The 16,789-nt window shown below is 49.2% G+C and overlaps 1 protein-coding gene across 1 annotated transcript; it reads left to right on the top strand.

The window, feature by feature from the left end:
• Nucleotides 1-669: 669 nt before the first annotated feature.
• Nucleotides 670-15,606, top strand: BTF3L4 (basic transcription factor 3 like 4). Its single transcript, XM_074221450.1, has 6 exons — nt 670-812; nt 6,274-6,340; nt 9,164-9,277; nt 13,699-13,900; nt 14,487-14,546; nt 15,194-15,606. The coding sequence occupies exons 2-6, from the start codon at nt 6,287-6,289 to the stop codon at nt 15,238-15,240; spliced, it is 477 nt and encodes a 158-aa protein (XP_074077551.1). The 5' UTR covers nt 670-812; nt 6,274-6,286; the 3' UTR covers nt 15,241-15,606.
• Nucleotides 15,607-16,789: the final 1,183 nt, after the last annotated feature.

Below are 16,789 nucleotides of genomic sequence, written 5' to 3'. Positions count from 1 at the left end.
AGGCCACACAGCTGGGTCATTATGAAGTGCCTGAGCCCGCACTTGAACTCAGGTCCTCCTGGCTCCAGGGCCGGTGCTTTATCCACTGCGCCACCTTAGCCGTCCCCAATATTTTTTAACTTTTGAAAAGCTCCTGAAGGTTGTGTAATTAGAATGACGAAGCCTACGTTACAAGTCCCGTCTGCGGAGAGGAGCGCCGTGGCACGTCCCCGCTGTCCGCGCTCCAGCAGGCAGAAGCCGGTCCCGGAGCGCGCGCTGCCCGAGGACAGGCCCAGGGCAGGCCCAGGCCCGCACAGGCCGGACAAGGGTGGCGGGGCCCGAGGCCGGGGCCCGAGGGAGGCCACTCCCGAACGTTCTTGAATCTATGTAAAGGTGGCCCCGCCTCCTCCGGACCCCGCACTCCGCCTTCCTCCCTCTCCCCGCCCCCCACGACCCCCGGGGGCGCCGGAGCCCCCGCTCCCCGGTCCCGTGACGAAGCCCCTCCCCCCCCATGGTCCGGGATGCCAGACAAAACCTCGCTCGCTCCCAGACGCCCCAGCGAGGGACACGGCGTACTCCGCCGAGAGACTACGTGTCCCAGGATGCACGGCGCGCCTCCGGAGCCGCGGCCTCGCGATTGGCCGCGAGGGCCGGACCGCCCCCATCCGGCGGGCGCGTGCGGCCATTGGCTGCTCGGGGGGCCGGGAGGGGGGCCGGGCGGCGTCACGTGTCCGCGCTCCCGCGGCCGCCGCCTCCTTTCTCTGCCTCCGCCGCGGCCGCCATCTTGCCGCCGCCGCGTGTTGCCGTCGGAGAAGCCCCCGCCTCGGCGCCAGGTAAAGCGGCTGCGGCCGGAGCCCGGGCCCGGGCCCCCCTGGCGACCGAGCCCCGGAGCGCGCGGCGGCCCCGGGGGGCCCGGGCGGGGCGGGGGGGCCCGGCCGTTAGGGGGAGGGGAGCCCGGGGCGGGGCCGCCCCGGGTCCTCTCGGAGCCTCGGGCTCCTCCTCTGCCGCCGCGAGCCTCGGGGCCGCACTCGTGTCAGGGCGGCTGGGGGCCCCCGGAGCCCCAGGCTGCCTCAGGGGCCTCGGAGCCCCCCCGTGCCCGGCCTCGGCCTCCCCGTCTGTAAAGTGGGGGCGGGGGCCCCGGGACAGACTTGGGGAGATCGAGCGTGGGCGGGCGGGTCCCCCGGGACAGCCGGGCCCACGCCCCCCTCCCGCCAGGCCGGCTCCGGGGGTCGCCGGGGCCCCCAGGTTCTGGAGGGGGGCCGAGTCGAGCCCCGCAGCTTGTGGCCGGTCCTGAACCCCGGGGCCCCCCAGCACTGCCCCGGGGCGCCCGGCCGGGCCCCTGGCGGCTCCTGCAGCACCTCAGACCCGGGCGTTTCCTGACAAAGGGGCCTGGGGGGGGTGAAGGCCCGGGCCTGGGCCCGGGCCCGGGAAGGGCTGGGGGGCTGGGCTGATCCTAAGCGGCCGGGAGGCTGCCGCCCCCCCCCCCCCCCCGTGACCTTGGGGAGCTGCCCCGTCCACGCGGGGCGCCCTCCCAGAAGCCCCTGGTTCTCACTGTAACATCCTGAGCCTGGATGCCCCCCTTTGTTCCCCAGTCACCCACATTCCTTCCCATTTCTCCCCCGGCCCCTTCCCGCCTGTGCTTCCTGGTGGAAGGTGGGCACGATCTCTTCTTGGAAGCTCCGTGGGATGGAAAACTTGGATCCTTGGCCCCCCTTGTTTTGTGGGGAGCGGGCATTTGTCACCACCCGTCCTCCCCTTGGCTCCCCGGGAGGTGCGCAAGGCAAGCCTCTGGTCCCAGTTTGTAGATGAAGAAGCTGAGGCCCCATCTCCCAAAGCCTCCCAGACTGGAGCCAGAACCCAGTGGTGACTGGTTCTGATGGGCCAGCTGCTGGGGGCCTCTTGCCCAGGCCGCCCGGTTCAGGGTCCTTAGCTTCTTTAATCGCTGTTAGAGGCACCCCGTCCCCCATTTGCTGTAGAGACATTTCTCTGTGTAGAAAGGTTCTGCTCATTTCAGCAAACAGTGGGCACCTCCTGCTTCCTAGTGGTACCATGCCCAGTCCTGCTCCCATGGAGCTTGAACTCTGATAGAGATGATCCGGGAACACAAAGTGAAGAGCCCCAAGAGATCCCTTGGGGGCAGGAAAGGGGGGGTATCCTTATACTAGTCCTGAAGTCTTGGTATAGGGGTGGCCCTGGGGCCATCTAAGCACTTTGGATGTGGGGTAGAAGTGAGAGTCACAGGAACACATGGGACCCACTTGAAGAGCCTAGAATTCACTGGGGGGGGTGTTGACCACAGTAGGGGCAGATGAGACCAGGCTGTGGAGCCTCCTAGGTGTGTCCTGTACCTAGGGAGCCCCTGAAGGCCTTCAGGCAAGGGTAGCCAGGGTAGAGGCAGGGCTGGGATTAGCACCCTTCTTTGTTGTCTGGCCAGGCTCCTTCCTCCATAAGCAATGGGGCCTCTGTATTCTGTGGCAGCCTGTCCCAGTCTGGGCTCAGGTAGAAGAAGGATGGCCTGCCTGGACTTCAGCTGAGGGTGTGGAGGTGACTAAGCTAAGGTCACCCGGGTTAAGTAGTGGAGCCCGTACTGGAACACTTGCAAATCTGGCGTCATTTCCACCTTACCTGGCTGAGGCTGTGAAGTACTTGGAGATCTAGTCTCAAGCTTGAAGTCAAATGCCATTTAGCATTAATGAGGACCCTCCTTTGTCCTTGTTCTAGGACTGCGCCCACTATGGAAAGGATTAGTGACATTTAAACAGTTGCATTTTTTACTTTTAGGTAAAAGACAATGTACCGATATCTTGTGAACTTAGACAACATTTTTAGAATTGAGAAATATTCACTTAATAAATATTTTCTTAAATGCCTGGTTTATTCCCTTCATCCACCTCCACTCCATCCACCTCCTCACATTCTGCAGAATGGAGCTGAAGCCAATCACCCACTGAGCCCCCTGGGGCTACTAGGACAACAGCTTGTCTCTGGCTCCCACTTTTGCCCTGACTCTGCCCCCTCCCCTCCTGGCAGCTCTCCTGCCAGCATCCAAGGCCTCCTTCAGAAATCCACTTAAATCTTCCCTTCTGCAAGTCTTTTTGTGGAGTTCAGGCCCTCTCCCTCCCTCCCCATCTGCCCATGGTTTTCCTTTCTGTTTACTCAATATCCATATCACATGGGGCTAGATATTTCCATGTTGTCTCCCCTGTTATGTACACTCCTTAGATTCTGGGATTTTCTGTATTTCCTTTGTATCCCCAGCACTTCCTGGCCAAAGCAAGTTCTTACTGACTGTTCTCAACTGAGCCCTCGCCACAGCCAGGACATCCTTTGACACCTTCTGCCTTCTTTATCCTGAAACCCCCAGAGGCTGTTTCAGACCTCTCTTCTCAAGCCTCCCACACCACCACCACTTACCCTCCCAGCTAAGGAAAACCAGGCTTTATTGAACAAATAGGGCTTGTCTGTCAGTTTCTTCTCTGCATCCCAGACATCTTTCATTTTTTATTTGTTATTAATGAAGAGGTGATGCTTCTCATCAAACCTCAGAATGTACCCTTGAATACATTCCCTCTCCTAGATTGCCCCCCCCCCACTTTTACCCCTTTTTTTTCTCTCTTTTAAACTCTTTCTCCTTACTGGGTCCTTCTTTGCTGCCTACAAATGCACCCAAGTCTCCCCTGGCCTTTCCATATCATCGTCACACCCTATGATTCCCACCAGTTACTGACCTATATCTGTCTCCCTTGCCTAGCCATGCTCCTAGAAAAAGTTGTCTGCATTTGGAGCCTCCCCTTATTATGCCTTACTCCTCACCCCATTGCAGTCTAGCTTCTCAACTCATTATTCAATTGAAAGACTGTCTTCAAGCTGCCAGAATCCTCTTGGCCACCAGATATTGAGATGTCCTCTTCCTTGGGCTTCCTCATTGATAGTTAGGGCACATGAGCATAGATTCATCAATACTTAGTAACAAGAGAGGCAGCCAGGTGGCACAGTGGATAGAGCTCTGGCCATGGAGTCAGTATGACTAGTTGTGTGACCTTGGGCAAATCACTTCATCTTGATTGCCTTGCATCCAGGACCATCTCCTGATTCATCTGGCCACTGGACCCAAATGGCTCTGGCAGAGAAAGTTAGGCTGGGGACTTAGCACAGCACCCCCTCATTCAAATCTCAACACCTCCCTGATGTCATGGTCTTCATCTAAAATGAAGGACAAATATTAGTGACAAGATGACAATCCAATCTTGGTTCCCTTGGTTCCTTCTCTGCCTCCTTTGCTGGTTCATCATCCAGGTCATTCCCCTTAACTGTGTCCTGGATCTCAGATTTTCCTACACCCCTTCTCACTTGTGACCTTGTCAGCTCCTTGGGGTTTGATAAATTTCTTTGGACATGTCTCCACAATTTCAGGATCCATCCCTGGTCTCTTCTGAGCTCAGATCCCATATCACCATATCCATTGGCCTCTCAGCGCAACTTGTCCAAAACACTTTGGGATTTTCCTTTTAAATCTACCTGTTTCCAAATTTCTTTTCTTCCAGCAGCCCCCCATCCTCCCAGGCTGACAAACTCAGTAGCCTCCCAGATACTTTGCTTTTCATCACTGCCGCAGATGTACCTCTCTCATTCTTCTCTCTTTTATGCTCCTCACTGATCTCAACTCTCCCCACTCCAATCTGTCCTACACTCTACCACTGATTTTGATGAAGGCCAAGGCTGATCATGGCACTTAAAACAGACCCATCCCACCCCTCTGACATGATGCCCCCTTTCCCCCGCTTAGCCTCCTACCTGTTCTTCACATAGGACATGAGTCTGTCTCAGTTCTTGGACCCTGACAGAGCCCTCAGTTCTGCCTTCCAGAATCTCTCATTTGTCTCCTCCTAGCCCCTTTCCAGCCTTTCTTGTGCCACTGCCATCATCTTGTATGTATTTTGATTGTACCTCAGTGCACATGCTGAATCTTCCTTGATAGAATATAAACTGGTGGTGGGACAGGGGACAAAAGCAATTTCATTTTTAGCTCTTTATTTCCAGTGTTTATCACAGTTAATTGTAGGCAGCAGGGACCCAAGACAGAGCCAGTGCTGGTCTTGATGCTCTGTGAGGCAATGGAGATGAGTCACTCCAAGATCATGTGAGAAAGGAGGAGTGCCCCCCCAAACTGAAGGAATTTGAGGTTTCATACCTTTGTGGTGAGGTCTGTGGCGCCCCATCCCGGGTTTAGCTGATTGGCTACCTTCTCCCTTTGTCCCTTAAAATAAGGTTAAAAAAACAAAAGACCGAGACTGGCTAGAGAATGACCCATACTTTTGTAGAGACAATGTGTTCTTCCAGTCTGCCTATAGAGTGGAGATTAGTATCAAGGAAGAGGTTGTGTGAGAAAGTGCTCTGCACACCAGAAAATAATGAGCCTGAGGAGGAGGCAGTGAGGGAACTTTGTGACTGCTGGAGTTCTGGCTTTCTGGCCTCTTCCTCTCCTTGATATTCACTTCATTATCTCATCTTGGACAAAGACCTCATTATTTTGTGTTCACTTCTTTCAATACTTGGAGATCCAGCCATTCATTGCATCTGAAAAAAAGCCCAGGTGGCTTTTTATGTTTACATGGATGGTCTGTCTAAGAAGGAGGAAATCATTTGAAAGTTTGGTCTGTTTTTGAGATTGTTCTTTATTGGCGCATTTTACAATAGATGCCTGCTCTGTCCAAAAGATACTTAAGACACCAATCCCAACTGGTTATGAAGATTTATATCATCATTATTGAAGCCAATGAAGGGAATAATGTTTCTCTGAAAGTGCCACAGAATTGGTGACTTTCACAACCATCCTGGTATTTTTCTATATCTGGAACACCTTTTCAGGATCATTTTAATCTCCGGTCTTTACTATCTACAATGGACAGGTCCCCTTATGACCACTCCATCCTCTGACTTTGTCTTTCCTAATAGGGCTTTGTGAGTAGCCACAGCCACAGAGTTTGTCACCTAGTGGGCAGCTTCCTGGACTCATTCTCTGAAGCCTCTCCACTTTACCAACTTGTTATTAGGACCTTATGCCTCATTCTCAAAACATGAGCAGCTTGGTGTAGGACCTGCTGGAACCAACATCTGCTGGGTCTTGCCTCTGCCCCAGTAAGATGGGGGGACTAGAGGCTGCACTACTCAGTCTACAGGAATGAGGGGACAGAGTGGGCAGGTCCAGCAACTGGTGGGGCAGGGCAGGTTTCCTAATTCACTAGAGCTCTAAGACTTGCCAAAGACTTGAAACTGTCTTATTTCTTTTTTTAGATCCACCAGCAGCATGAATCAAGAAAAATTAGCCAAGCTTCAGGCTCAGGTCCGGATAGGAGGCAAGGTGAGTGTGAACTCTATCGTGTTCTTTTTTTATGCACCTAAGACTACTATAAAGGTTGGAGATGATTCCATATTCCAGGAAGAAACAAGTGTGAATTCTATCCTGGGCAGCCATGGGTAGTTGAGGGACTCTGAGCCCCATTAGTTGTCCCCATTGACCCAGTGAGCCCACACTGCCAAGGAGGCCCCTCTCCAAGGGCTTTGTTTGACTTGTCACAGAGCCTCTTGCTGAGATTCCCACTGCTGTCCCAGGGCCAGAACCTCCATGCCTCTGGGCCAAGGGACCCCTCTCTCAATAGCACTTCACTGTGAGAATGACATCTCATATCAAGCGGTCACCTGTTCAAAGCAAAGCTGGGAAACGAGAAATAAACAAATGGGTTAAATAGAAATTCCTGTTTGGCATTTAGAAGCTCTTCACAAATTGTCCCTTTACTACTGGTTCCCTTGCTGTTTCTTCCCTAAACTACTCTCCTATCTGGGCTTTTGCACTGCTTGTCCCCCATACTTGGCTTGCTGTCACCTGTACCTTTAGGAGGCCCTGGTCTTCTTCAGGATGTAGCCTAAGCAGCAGCTCTGACAATGTTGTTCCAGACTCCTTCATGGAGTGGTGGTATTGACTCCTCTGTCTGCAGCCAAGTGGAGTGTAATGAGAGTAGGGTCTTTTCATTGATGTCCTTGGAGCTTGGCACAGAGTAGGCACCAATGAGAGAATCGTGGACTTTGTGCTAGGAGGGTCCTTAGGGATTGTTTAGCCCACACCTTTGTTTTACAGAGACAAGCAATTGGGCCAGTTCATACACCTGCAAAGTGGCTCGAGTCAAGATTAGAATAGGGACAAATCCAGATATCACAACTAATTAGTCTCTTGGCCTTTATTAAGTGCCTACCAGACTCCAGGGAATGAATGGGTTAGGTCCTGGGGTGACAAGTTACAAAGAAAGAAACAATCCAGCCTGATGGACAGTTAAGTGAATGTTCTGTAGTCATGGTGAGCCCCTTGCTTACAGCCAGCCAGCTCTTATTAATTGCTTATCACAGTGGGTTGCACTGCCTTCAGGGAGCTGATCCTCTTACCAGGGAGAAAACAGGTAAACAATTGTGTCCCTTTAAGTGGGAGGAAGGGAAGATCAGAGGAATGGTGCCAGTAGCTCTCAGGGGGAGACTCCTGCAGAAAGAAGTGGGGTATGAAAAGACAGAGAGCATGGCAGGCCTAGGAGCCTCAGGTTTGATTCTACCTCCCAGCAGATGAGGATGTGGAGGAGAAATCAGAACTGGACAGATTAGAATGGTTGAGGAGTACTGTTACTACTACTACCAACAATAATAATGAAAGGAGAGGGGACAAGTGGGAGCTGGGAAGATGCCAGGAATCTCAGATTAAAATGTCCTCCGGTGATTGATGTTCACATAGTAATGCCAGGTGATCAAGAGAAAAGTCCTGAGGATTCTTGTCCTCTCTTTGAGAAGCCAGAGACCTGTCTGAAAAGGATGGAAAGACTTAAACAAGCTTAAGGTCTAATACTTTGGGCAGTGAGCATTTTTTAAGAGCCTCCTGGGCCTGGCCCAGACCTGACAGAAGCCAAGTATGAACTTGTCCCTATGTTCAAGTAGCTGCCTCTGACCCAGGTGCTGGCAGCTGCCCTGCCTACCCCCCACCTCACCCCTCAGCTGGCCCAGGAAGAACAAGACCATGACATCTTCCTGCTTGGTCAACACAAGTGGCATCCTCTTGCCTCTAGTTTCTTTAGTTCAAGATAGCACTGAAGTGGGAGCAGATATTGCTTGCAATGTTTTTTAAAATTAAGTTTTAGTTTATGGAATAAAGCAAGCATTTCCATAGCATATTCTAATAAAAAGATGATTGATTATAAAATTGCAAATCTACTATGTACAAGTTATCATATATCTTTTTCTTCCCTCCCTCCCACCCTGCCTTAACCAGTCACCATTAGACACAAATAGGCATGTATATAGAGAGATATAGATGTAAAATTATTCTACACTTGCTTCTATTTATCAGACAGCACCTTTCATCATAAAGGCCTTCATCTCTTGGATCATTGCATGACCATGACCAATTCTTTTTTTTCTTTTTTTGAAAGGCAGTGGGGTTAAGTGATTTGCCCAAGGTCACTCAGCTAGGCAATTATTAAGTGTCTGAGGTCAGATTTGAACTCAGGTCCTCCTGACTCCGGGGCCGGTGCTCTATCCACTGCGCTACCTAGCTGCCCCATGATCAATTCTTGATGGAGCCACACTGACCCTTTATCATCACTATTAACTTTCCTAAAGGTTCACATGTTCAAGAGCACTGATCCTGGAGTCAGGAGGACCTGAGTTCAAATGTGACTCCAATCAGTCAATAGTTGTATGACCCTAGGAAAGTCACTTAACCTCGATTGCCTCCATTAAAAAAAAATTGGTTAGGATAAGGACCTGCCCAAGGGGGTGATACTAAAAAGATAGGGGACAGGATTTGGAGTGAGGGAGAAGAAAATGTCAAAGATACCATTTAACTTTAAAGCCTAGACTACTATGAGGAAATGTGGACAAAAGCACCCCCAGAACCCATTCTGGGCACACACAGAAGGGGTGTTGCTTGTGAGGCACAGGTGCTTGTGAACCAGCTCTTGAAATGGTCCCATTTGACAGTTGCCTAAGGTGATGTGTAACCGATCTCCCACTGTTTGTTGTCCTTTTACCTGTAGATTCCTGAGTCCCTTCCCTGACCATGAGAGTCACCAGTGAAGGTGATATGAATGTGGGTGATGGGACTAGAGCCATCAGTCTGTTGACTTCTCCCATTGTCTGACTCTTTTAGGGCACAGCTCGCAGAAAGAAGAAGGTAGTTCATAGAACAGCCACAGCAGACGACAAGAAACTTCAGAGTTCTCTCAAAAAATTGGCTGTGAATAATATTGCTGGTATCGAAGAGGTAAGGTCACTAAGCTTCATTGTAAAATGCTGTTTTGACATTTTAAATGGGAAAAAAAAACATTTTTTAGCCCAGTCTTTGGTCTTTTCCACTGTTGTGGCTAGTCATTTTTCATATACCTGACATTGGTTGTGGTTCCACGTGGTCCTAACAGATTTTTGAGAGCTGGCCTCAGATGTGGATTTAATTTTACTCTGCTAAGACTCTCAAACTATCGTTGGGGAAAATAATACAACTGTAGATAACTCAAGCACTAAATAAAAATATTAAGGCAGGGATATAAATAATGGAAGATTTAACCAAATAACAAATTATTCCCTCTCCCTTTCCCCCAGAATCTATTTCTAGACCTTCTCCCCGCTTCTCAGCTTGACGTGATATTGGGCAGGGTTTTCTTGAGCCCCCCCACAAGACCCTAGAATGAACATGCTTGCTTACCTGTGCACATACACAAACATATCATAAGAGATTACTATGGAGGATCCTTATATTCATTTGCCCAGTTGGTCTTGTGTTGACTGACTCTTTGACCTTAAACTGCAGGCTTGGTTTACTACTCTGCATGTTTTTCTGTAGTCATTGATGTCCATACAAACTTGAAAGAAAATGTCCCCTTGTGGGGTCTGCTTTCGTCTGCCTTTCCTTGCCATATCCATGCCCTCCTAGGCCCTAGAGAAAATGACCTGTCTTTCCCTTGGTGTGGATTGCGACCCCAGTGGCTTCTTGGAGACCTTAAGGAGCATCATAGTGGCATTGTGGGCCTCTAAGCAAAGCCCCTGGGCCCCTGTAGGCTGTCGTGACATCTGCATCTGCCCCCACTCATCAGACTTGTTCTTTCTGTTTGGAATTGGTTCTTCCTGGAGCTGTGGGTGACTGGGCATTAAGAGACCAGGCATTTCCTTCATTTTTGCCAGTGTTAATTAAAGAAACTGGCAAAAACTTGGGAATAGAAGAATCCTTCCGTTCAGTATGAAACAAAGGACTTTAGTGTGTTTTCTAGACGCAGCTCTGTCATGTAGATGGTGTGAACCCTAGGAATGTTGGTGGTGGTGGCAGGGGAGGAATCCCACTTGTTCCCAAGGCTGTGCTGCCTTTTGAGGCCCTCCTGCCCTCCGCCCTGGCCCTTATTCTCAGCCCGAGGTCTTTTTAAGGAATTGAGAAGAAAAGTCCCCTGAGGCTCTTGAAAGTTTGTTTACCATCTAGAATGTCATTGACTGCCAGGTTTTCTGAGTTACTCCTTATCAGTAGGTCTGCCTTTTTTAATCTTCATATCTTGTGGTAAATTGAGGAAAGGAAGGGAGCAAACATTTATAAAGAGCTTGTTGAGGAAGGAAAGTGAGGCAAGCAGGTAAAATGGCTTGCCCAGAATCAAATCTACTAGTAAGTTTCTGAGGCAGGATTTGAAGTCAGGTCTTTTCAACTCCAGGTGCATCTCTCTCTCTCTCTCTCTCTCTCTCTCTCTCTCTCTCTCTCTCTCTCTCTCTCTCTCTCTCTCTATCACCTGATAGTCTGTATCACCTGATAGGAACACATTTCTTTCCAGACAGACTCTGTCTTCTTCCATGGGCAGCAGAAGCTGGAGGGGTTAGAGGATGTCAGGGAGGCAGAGAGCTTTGGGGACTTCAGCCCTGGATTCCAGGGTCCATGTTCATAGCTTCCCGTGCTATGTCCCTGGACTAAACGCATCCCAGAGATAGGGATTCTGGAAGTGTTCCCAGAGCCTGTGTTCTTGTGTGAACCATCTACCTTGTTCTCTCACAAACTATAAGCTTCATGGGGCAATAGCCTCTGGGCTTTCTTGTCTGCTTCATCCCCCTAGTGCTGTGCTCTGCACACCATACCTTCTGAGCTATTGTTTGTTGCATTAAAAGTCACTTGGAGTACATTTTCCCCAGAAACAATATATATATAAACCAATAGAGATTCCTGGGCCAACCAAAATTCCAGTTTAGCCCATAATGCATCATGAGTGTCCTTCCTGAAGGCCTCCTGTATGTCTCTCTCACCTTGGTGTAGCAAATACCCCAGGGTCTTAAGGAACCAAGGTAATGAATTGTGGCTGACCTTGCCTGCCATGGGACCCTGGGTCTACTGTCCCAAGGCCGCCTTGCTGAGCTCCTCCCTGGTTGACTTTATCCTAGACCATCTGCTGAGTTTTGGAGGGCTTGTGGGCTCATCCTTGTGGGAGGACTGGCATTTCTGCCTTGAAGTACTTAAGGGGATCACGGGGAGTACTTGGCATGCTGGGTTGCAAATGCTGCTAGTGCACATGGGCTTCTGATGTGACACCATTTTTTTCTTCATGGAAAAACTTACAATTGTGGCTCAGCTGTGCCAGCACCACCTCCTCCCCATTGCAGCCCCCTTCTGAAACATCAGTGAGCCATGGAAATAACTGATAGGGGTTCCCAGGGTCAGTAGGGGCAGGGCCTATTGGGGAAGAGCTCTGGAAGATCTTTCCTTCAACTCTGAGTAGTGAATAACATGTAAGTGGGTGATATGCTCCTTCACCACAAATACTGGCATGGGTCAAGATGAGAAATGGGAATGGGGATGGCTGGGAAAGAGGGGAAGGGGGTTCCCGGGTAGTGAGGCTTCCAGCTAGCATCTAATTGTCCCAGATAATGAACTCAGAGTTTGAGAAATCCTGCTTGTGGGCAAACAGTTGGAATGCTAAAGTGAAGCATGAATGATTCAGGGTGTGGCACCTGGGGCTGGATGGTTGGGTCGCCTCATTCTTCAAAAAGAATGGGGGCGGCTAGGTGGCATAGTGGATAAAGCACTGGCCTTGGAGTCAGGAGTACCTGGGTTCAAATCTGGTCTCAGACACTTAATAATTACCTAGCTGTGTGGCCTTGGGTAAGCCACTTAACCCAATTTGCCTTGCAAAAAACCTAAAAAAAAAAAGAATGACAGAAGGAAGGCAGACTGAAGAAGGTCATGGGGTGACAGGTGGGGCAAGGGCTATAGAGATGGGATTTCCCCGATGGAGTCAACAGATGTAATTTTAATTACTGTGTTTGCCTTCGGGATCAAACTGTTAATTTATGAATGTGTTCTTCAGTCTGCTTGGCGTCAGGAAGATATATTGGAATGTGGGGAGAGGATATGAGGGAGGCTTGTCCTTGAGATGGTGGCATGAGGAAGAGTAGTTATACTTAGAGCAGAATGTGTCTCCTTTGGCACTTTGGAATCTAGAAGACCTGGTTTTGAATGCTTCTGGGTGACCTTGGGCAAGTCATTTAACTTCTGCTTCTGTTGTTTTTCCATCTGGAAAATGAGAGTGGGACTTGATGACCATTATGGTACCTTCTAACTCAAAATTGTTTGGCATTCTGTTGGGTGTGGGACGGGACTTCAGTGGGGAGTGGGTGGTGCTGGCACAGCAGAGTTACAACTATGAATAATTTTTGGCAGGTGCTACAAAACTTGGAGGAAAAGCTAATAAATATCCTCTAGAATTGTAAGGCTTCAGAGACCCTCTCTTGGCCTCAGTTTTCTTAGCATCTAAAATTAAGGGGTTTTGAGGAGATGGATCTTCCAACTCAATAAATGGATTCCTGTGAAATTAGAGGATTGAAGGGGCCGGACTCTCAGGTATGAGAAAGATTTGGTGATTTAGTGGCTCTGTTGATGGGGTGAGCACATGGTCTGTCCATTTTGAAGGACCTGAAGGATGGCTGTCCTCTCCTTCCCTAATCACCCTTGATTAAGAGCCTGTTGTGAGATGGGGGCAGTGGATAGAACACTGGTTCTGGAGTCAGGAAGATCTGAGTTCAGATATAGCCTCAGACATTTTGATATTTGCTAGCCAGTAAGCCAGGCATTAGATTACAAAGACAAATTACAAAAATGAATTAAATCATCCAAAGACTGCCCTGTTATACTTAGATTTTATAGATCCATATAAGGATGAACAAAATCAGGCTCAAATTATTTTGAGGGAAAAGCAATAGACCAAGGAAATTGGGAAAGACTTCTAGAACTTGCCATAGGATGGGGTTTGCAGGAAACCAGGGAATGGAAGATGGAGAGGGGGGAAGAAGGCTGGAGAGGAAACTGGGGGTGGTGAGAAGGGACTAGAGATCAGATGTAGAGATAGCAGGAAGCTAGGGGTGCCCATGACCATAGCTGGCTCAGGAAGATTTCTAATGAGTTCTGTTGGAGGTGCCCGCCCAAGAGTTGGTGAAGCATTTCTCTCAGAAACAAGGACAGGACTGGTGGTCAGCCTGCAGCTCACTGGCCTCTTCCCCTATTGGGTAAGCAGTGTGGATTCATTTCCAAGAACAGATGCCCTCCTTGATTCTGGAGAGTTGGAACTCCAGGAATCTGCGACCTGTGTGTGCTGTTTGGACAAATTACTTTTAGAAAGGGTGGTAAGACGCTTGTGTGAACCTTCTGTCTATCTTATGTTCCAACAGGTGAACATGATTAAAGATGATGGGACGGTTATTCACTTCAACAACCCCAAAGTCCAGGCTTCCCTCTCTGCCAACACCTTTGCAATCACTGGCCATGCAGAAGCAAAGCCAATCACAGAAATGCTCCCTGGAATATTAAGCCAGCTTGGTGCTGACAGCTTAACGAGTCTTAGGAAGTTAGCTGAACAGTTCCCACGGCAAGGTAGGTATCTGAATTCAGAGCCTTTTCCCTCTCAACAAGCTTTGCCTGTGCACTCCCCAACCCCCGGTGGGGGGGGGGGGGGACGGTCTCATTTAGTTGGGAAAGATTGGTGATGATAGAGCATGCATAGAGCAAATCATCTTTATTGACTGAGAGTCACATTCCCAAAGAGTAAATTGGGTGACTTTAAGCTGTGGAGGGATGATCCTTAGGTCTCTTCTGGCCCTCAAAGTTCTAGCATTGTGTTCTCAATTTGTAATGCCAGCCCGGGTCCTGGGTGGGTGGGTTGGGTTATGGTCTGGTTGATTGATTGTGTTGTGACAGGAAGTCCTTGCCCTCTAACCTCATATGATTGATTAAATTTGGGTCTGTCATAAAGCTGTCAGCAGTTTTAAGTCATCGACCTGGAGCTGGAAGCGACCCACAGGTTTATCTAATGACAGATGAAGAAACAGGCAATGTGTGAACTCTGGTTTTAGTGTGAAAGCTGTCTTAATGTTGTTCAACCCCAAATCTTCAGGAATCAAGGAGGAGGGATTAAACACTTACTTATACTCGACTTTAATGTTTTTAAAATTCTTTTCAGTGTTGGATAGCAAAACCCCCAAGCCTGAAGACATCGACGAGGAAGATGATGATGTGCCAGGTGGGTCCCCATTTCTTTGCCTTTGATGTGGGTGGGTTTGACTCCTGGACAGATGGGCTAGTGCCTGCTGAGGATTGCCTCCCTCCATGCCCTGGGGATGCATTACTTACCTCTCCTCCCTCCCTCAGGTGGGCTTCCCTCAGGTCCAACTCAGGAGAAACTGCTAAGTCTAGTCAAGGATAGATTGGTTGTCTTCAAAGGCCTTGAAGTGGTCTACTAGACAATAAAATTTCTTATCAGCCTTGCTGATTCATGAAGACCATGGAGGGGATATCAGTCTGTCCACCTCCACACCAAAAAAACGCAGCCATTGAGCTTTAATAGGAAAAAGGAAATTTTCTTGGATGTCTTATCCTAGAAAACTTCATTCCAACAATTCTCCAAAGCCCCAAATTTCTCTTTGCTACAATTTCTAAGCCAGAACAGCCTTTGGTATTGGGCCAGCTGCCCCCATTGGCCATGGCCGTAGCTGACCTACTTGTAGGGGAGTTAGCCTGGCTTGAGGACTGCCCCTCGTTGGTCCCAGGGCAGGTGGGGAGGGCGAGGCCCAGACTCACACCACCCCGTGGCCATCATGGCAGTGGAAGACAGAGGAGAAGAACCTCTGGCCGCTGCCTTGATGATTCTTTCCCTCTGCTTTTCTTCAGATCTTGTAGAAAATTTTGACGAAGCATCGAAGAACGAAGCAAACTAGAGTCTGATTCTTGGCGGCTGGCATGGACTAGGTCGGAGGAAGGAGCGGGCAGCTCCAGAGCTGTGCAGTGGCAGAGAATGTCGCCCTGTTAATAGTTCAGTAATATAAATATTTTGTATATTAATGATGCTGTTTGTTCAGCATTTTTCTGTCAGTTGATTTTGCATTTTGCACTTCTCCCAGGATCTACTCTTTTGGTCAAAATACGAAGTATTGGTGCAGCTTTGAGGGTTTTTATGTGTGTGCGCGCGTTGTGTGTGGATGTACGAGCGTGTGGGTGTGTGTATACAGTGGAGAGCAAATTGGATAACAGTTCTATTGATCCTCCCCGTCCCCAGTAGAAAATAAAGCAAATCTTTAAGTCTCTTCCTTTTTATCTTTGCCCAATAGTGCACAGAAATAGTGAACAGTGAGTTTCTTGTCTATATTTCAAGAACTCAAGACGTCAGAACATTCAAGACTGGGTTTCAATTTGCTGTGTTAACTATTGTATTTGCAAATACTTTTCTGTGTTTAAAATGTCTTTCCTGAGAGATGGGAGGCAGACTTCCTCCTAGGTATGGGCTAGGGGCATACCTAGGGTCTTTGCCTTTGCCTTTGGTTCCAAAGACCTAGAAGGATTTCTCTTTCCCTGCCTTTCTTCCGAGGTGTTTCCTTGCCCCCTTTCATCCTGAAATGGTTTGATCAGCCTCTGTTTGTGCTCCTCCTCACCTCTTATCTAGACCAAGAAGGACGTTCTCCATTTAGGATTGTGTGAACAGCTAGACCCCTTTCCTTGTAAAACATTGTTTCTCTTGTCCTGGGGAACAGCAGACCCACTCTTGACCTTCCATTTGCCATGGATCATGGCAGTCAGTGGAATTAAATCCGGGGAGCTGGCATGCTTTCTTTGCCAAGAGACTTGACATCCCAACAGTCCTCACTGTTCTGAAGGACAGAGACAGCTCTCTTTCCATCAGGTTTGGAACTGTCAGTCTTCTGTTGAATTGGAAGCACACGGGGTACCACATCAATGGGATGATGATGCTGACTCTGAAAGGATTCTTTGACCTGTTTTTCTGCCATTGGCCTTGAAACCTACCTCTGGATTGGACATCCCTGTTGTAGCTCACACCACCTGCCACCATTTGTGTAGAGTAGAGCAGTGTTTAGGGGGCTCGCTGGCCCCAGGCAGCAAGCTTGGACCTCCTCTGGAAGGCTCAGGGCTGCTCCTTCACCAGAATTTCCTTCAAGGCCTTCGAGGAAAGCTTTGCATTGTGACCAGTCAGACCTTTGTTGGAGCAGGCGTTGAGGGAGAGACTGAGGATCTGCTTAGGCCTGTCTGACCATCATCCAAACTAGCCATGGCTTCCCTCTGACCCTGCATAGTTTTGGAGACCAAGAATACACTGGAGGTCTGCAGACGACACCGGCAGAGAGAGAGCGCAAGCAAAAGAGAGCAAGAGAGCTCTTGTGGTTTGTCGTCCAAACCCCTCCGTGGATTTTATAGACTTGTTCATTTTCCTGTTATGTTTTATATAATATATGGACTTAACTATAAAATAAAATA

Source organism: Macrotis lagotis, chromosome 2, assembly GCF_037893015.1.
Source record: "Macrotis lagotis isolate mMagLag1 chromosome 2, bilby.v1.9.chrom.fasta, whole genome shotgun sequence".
In the NCBI taxonomy this organism is placed as follows: Eukaryota; Metazoa; Chordata; class Mammalia; order Peramelemorphia; family Peramelidae; genus Macrotis; species Macrotis lagotis.
This window is presented reverse-complemented; position numbering and strand designations above follow the sequence as displayed.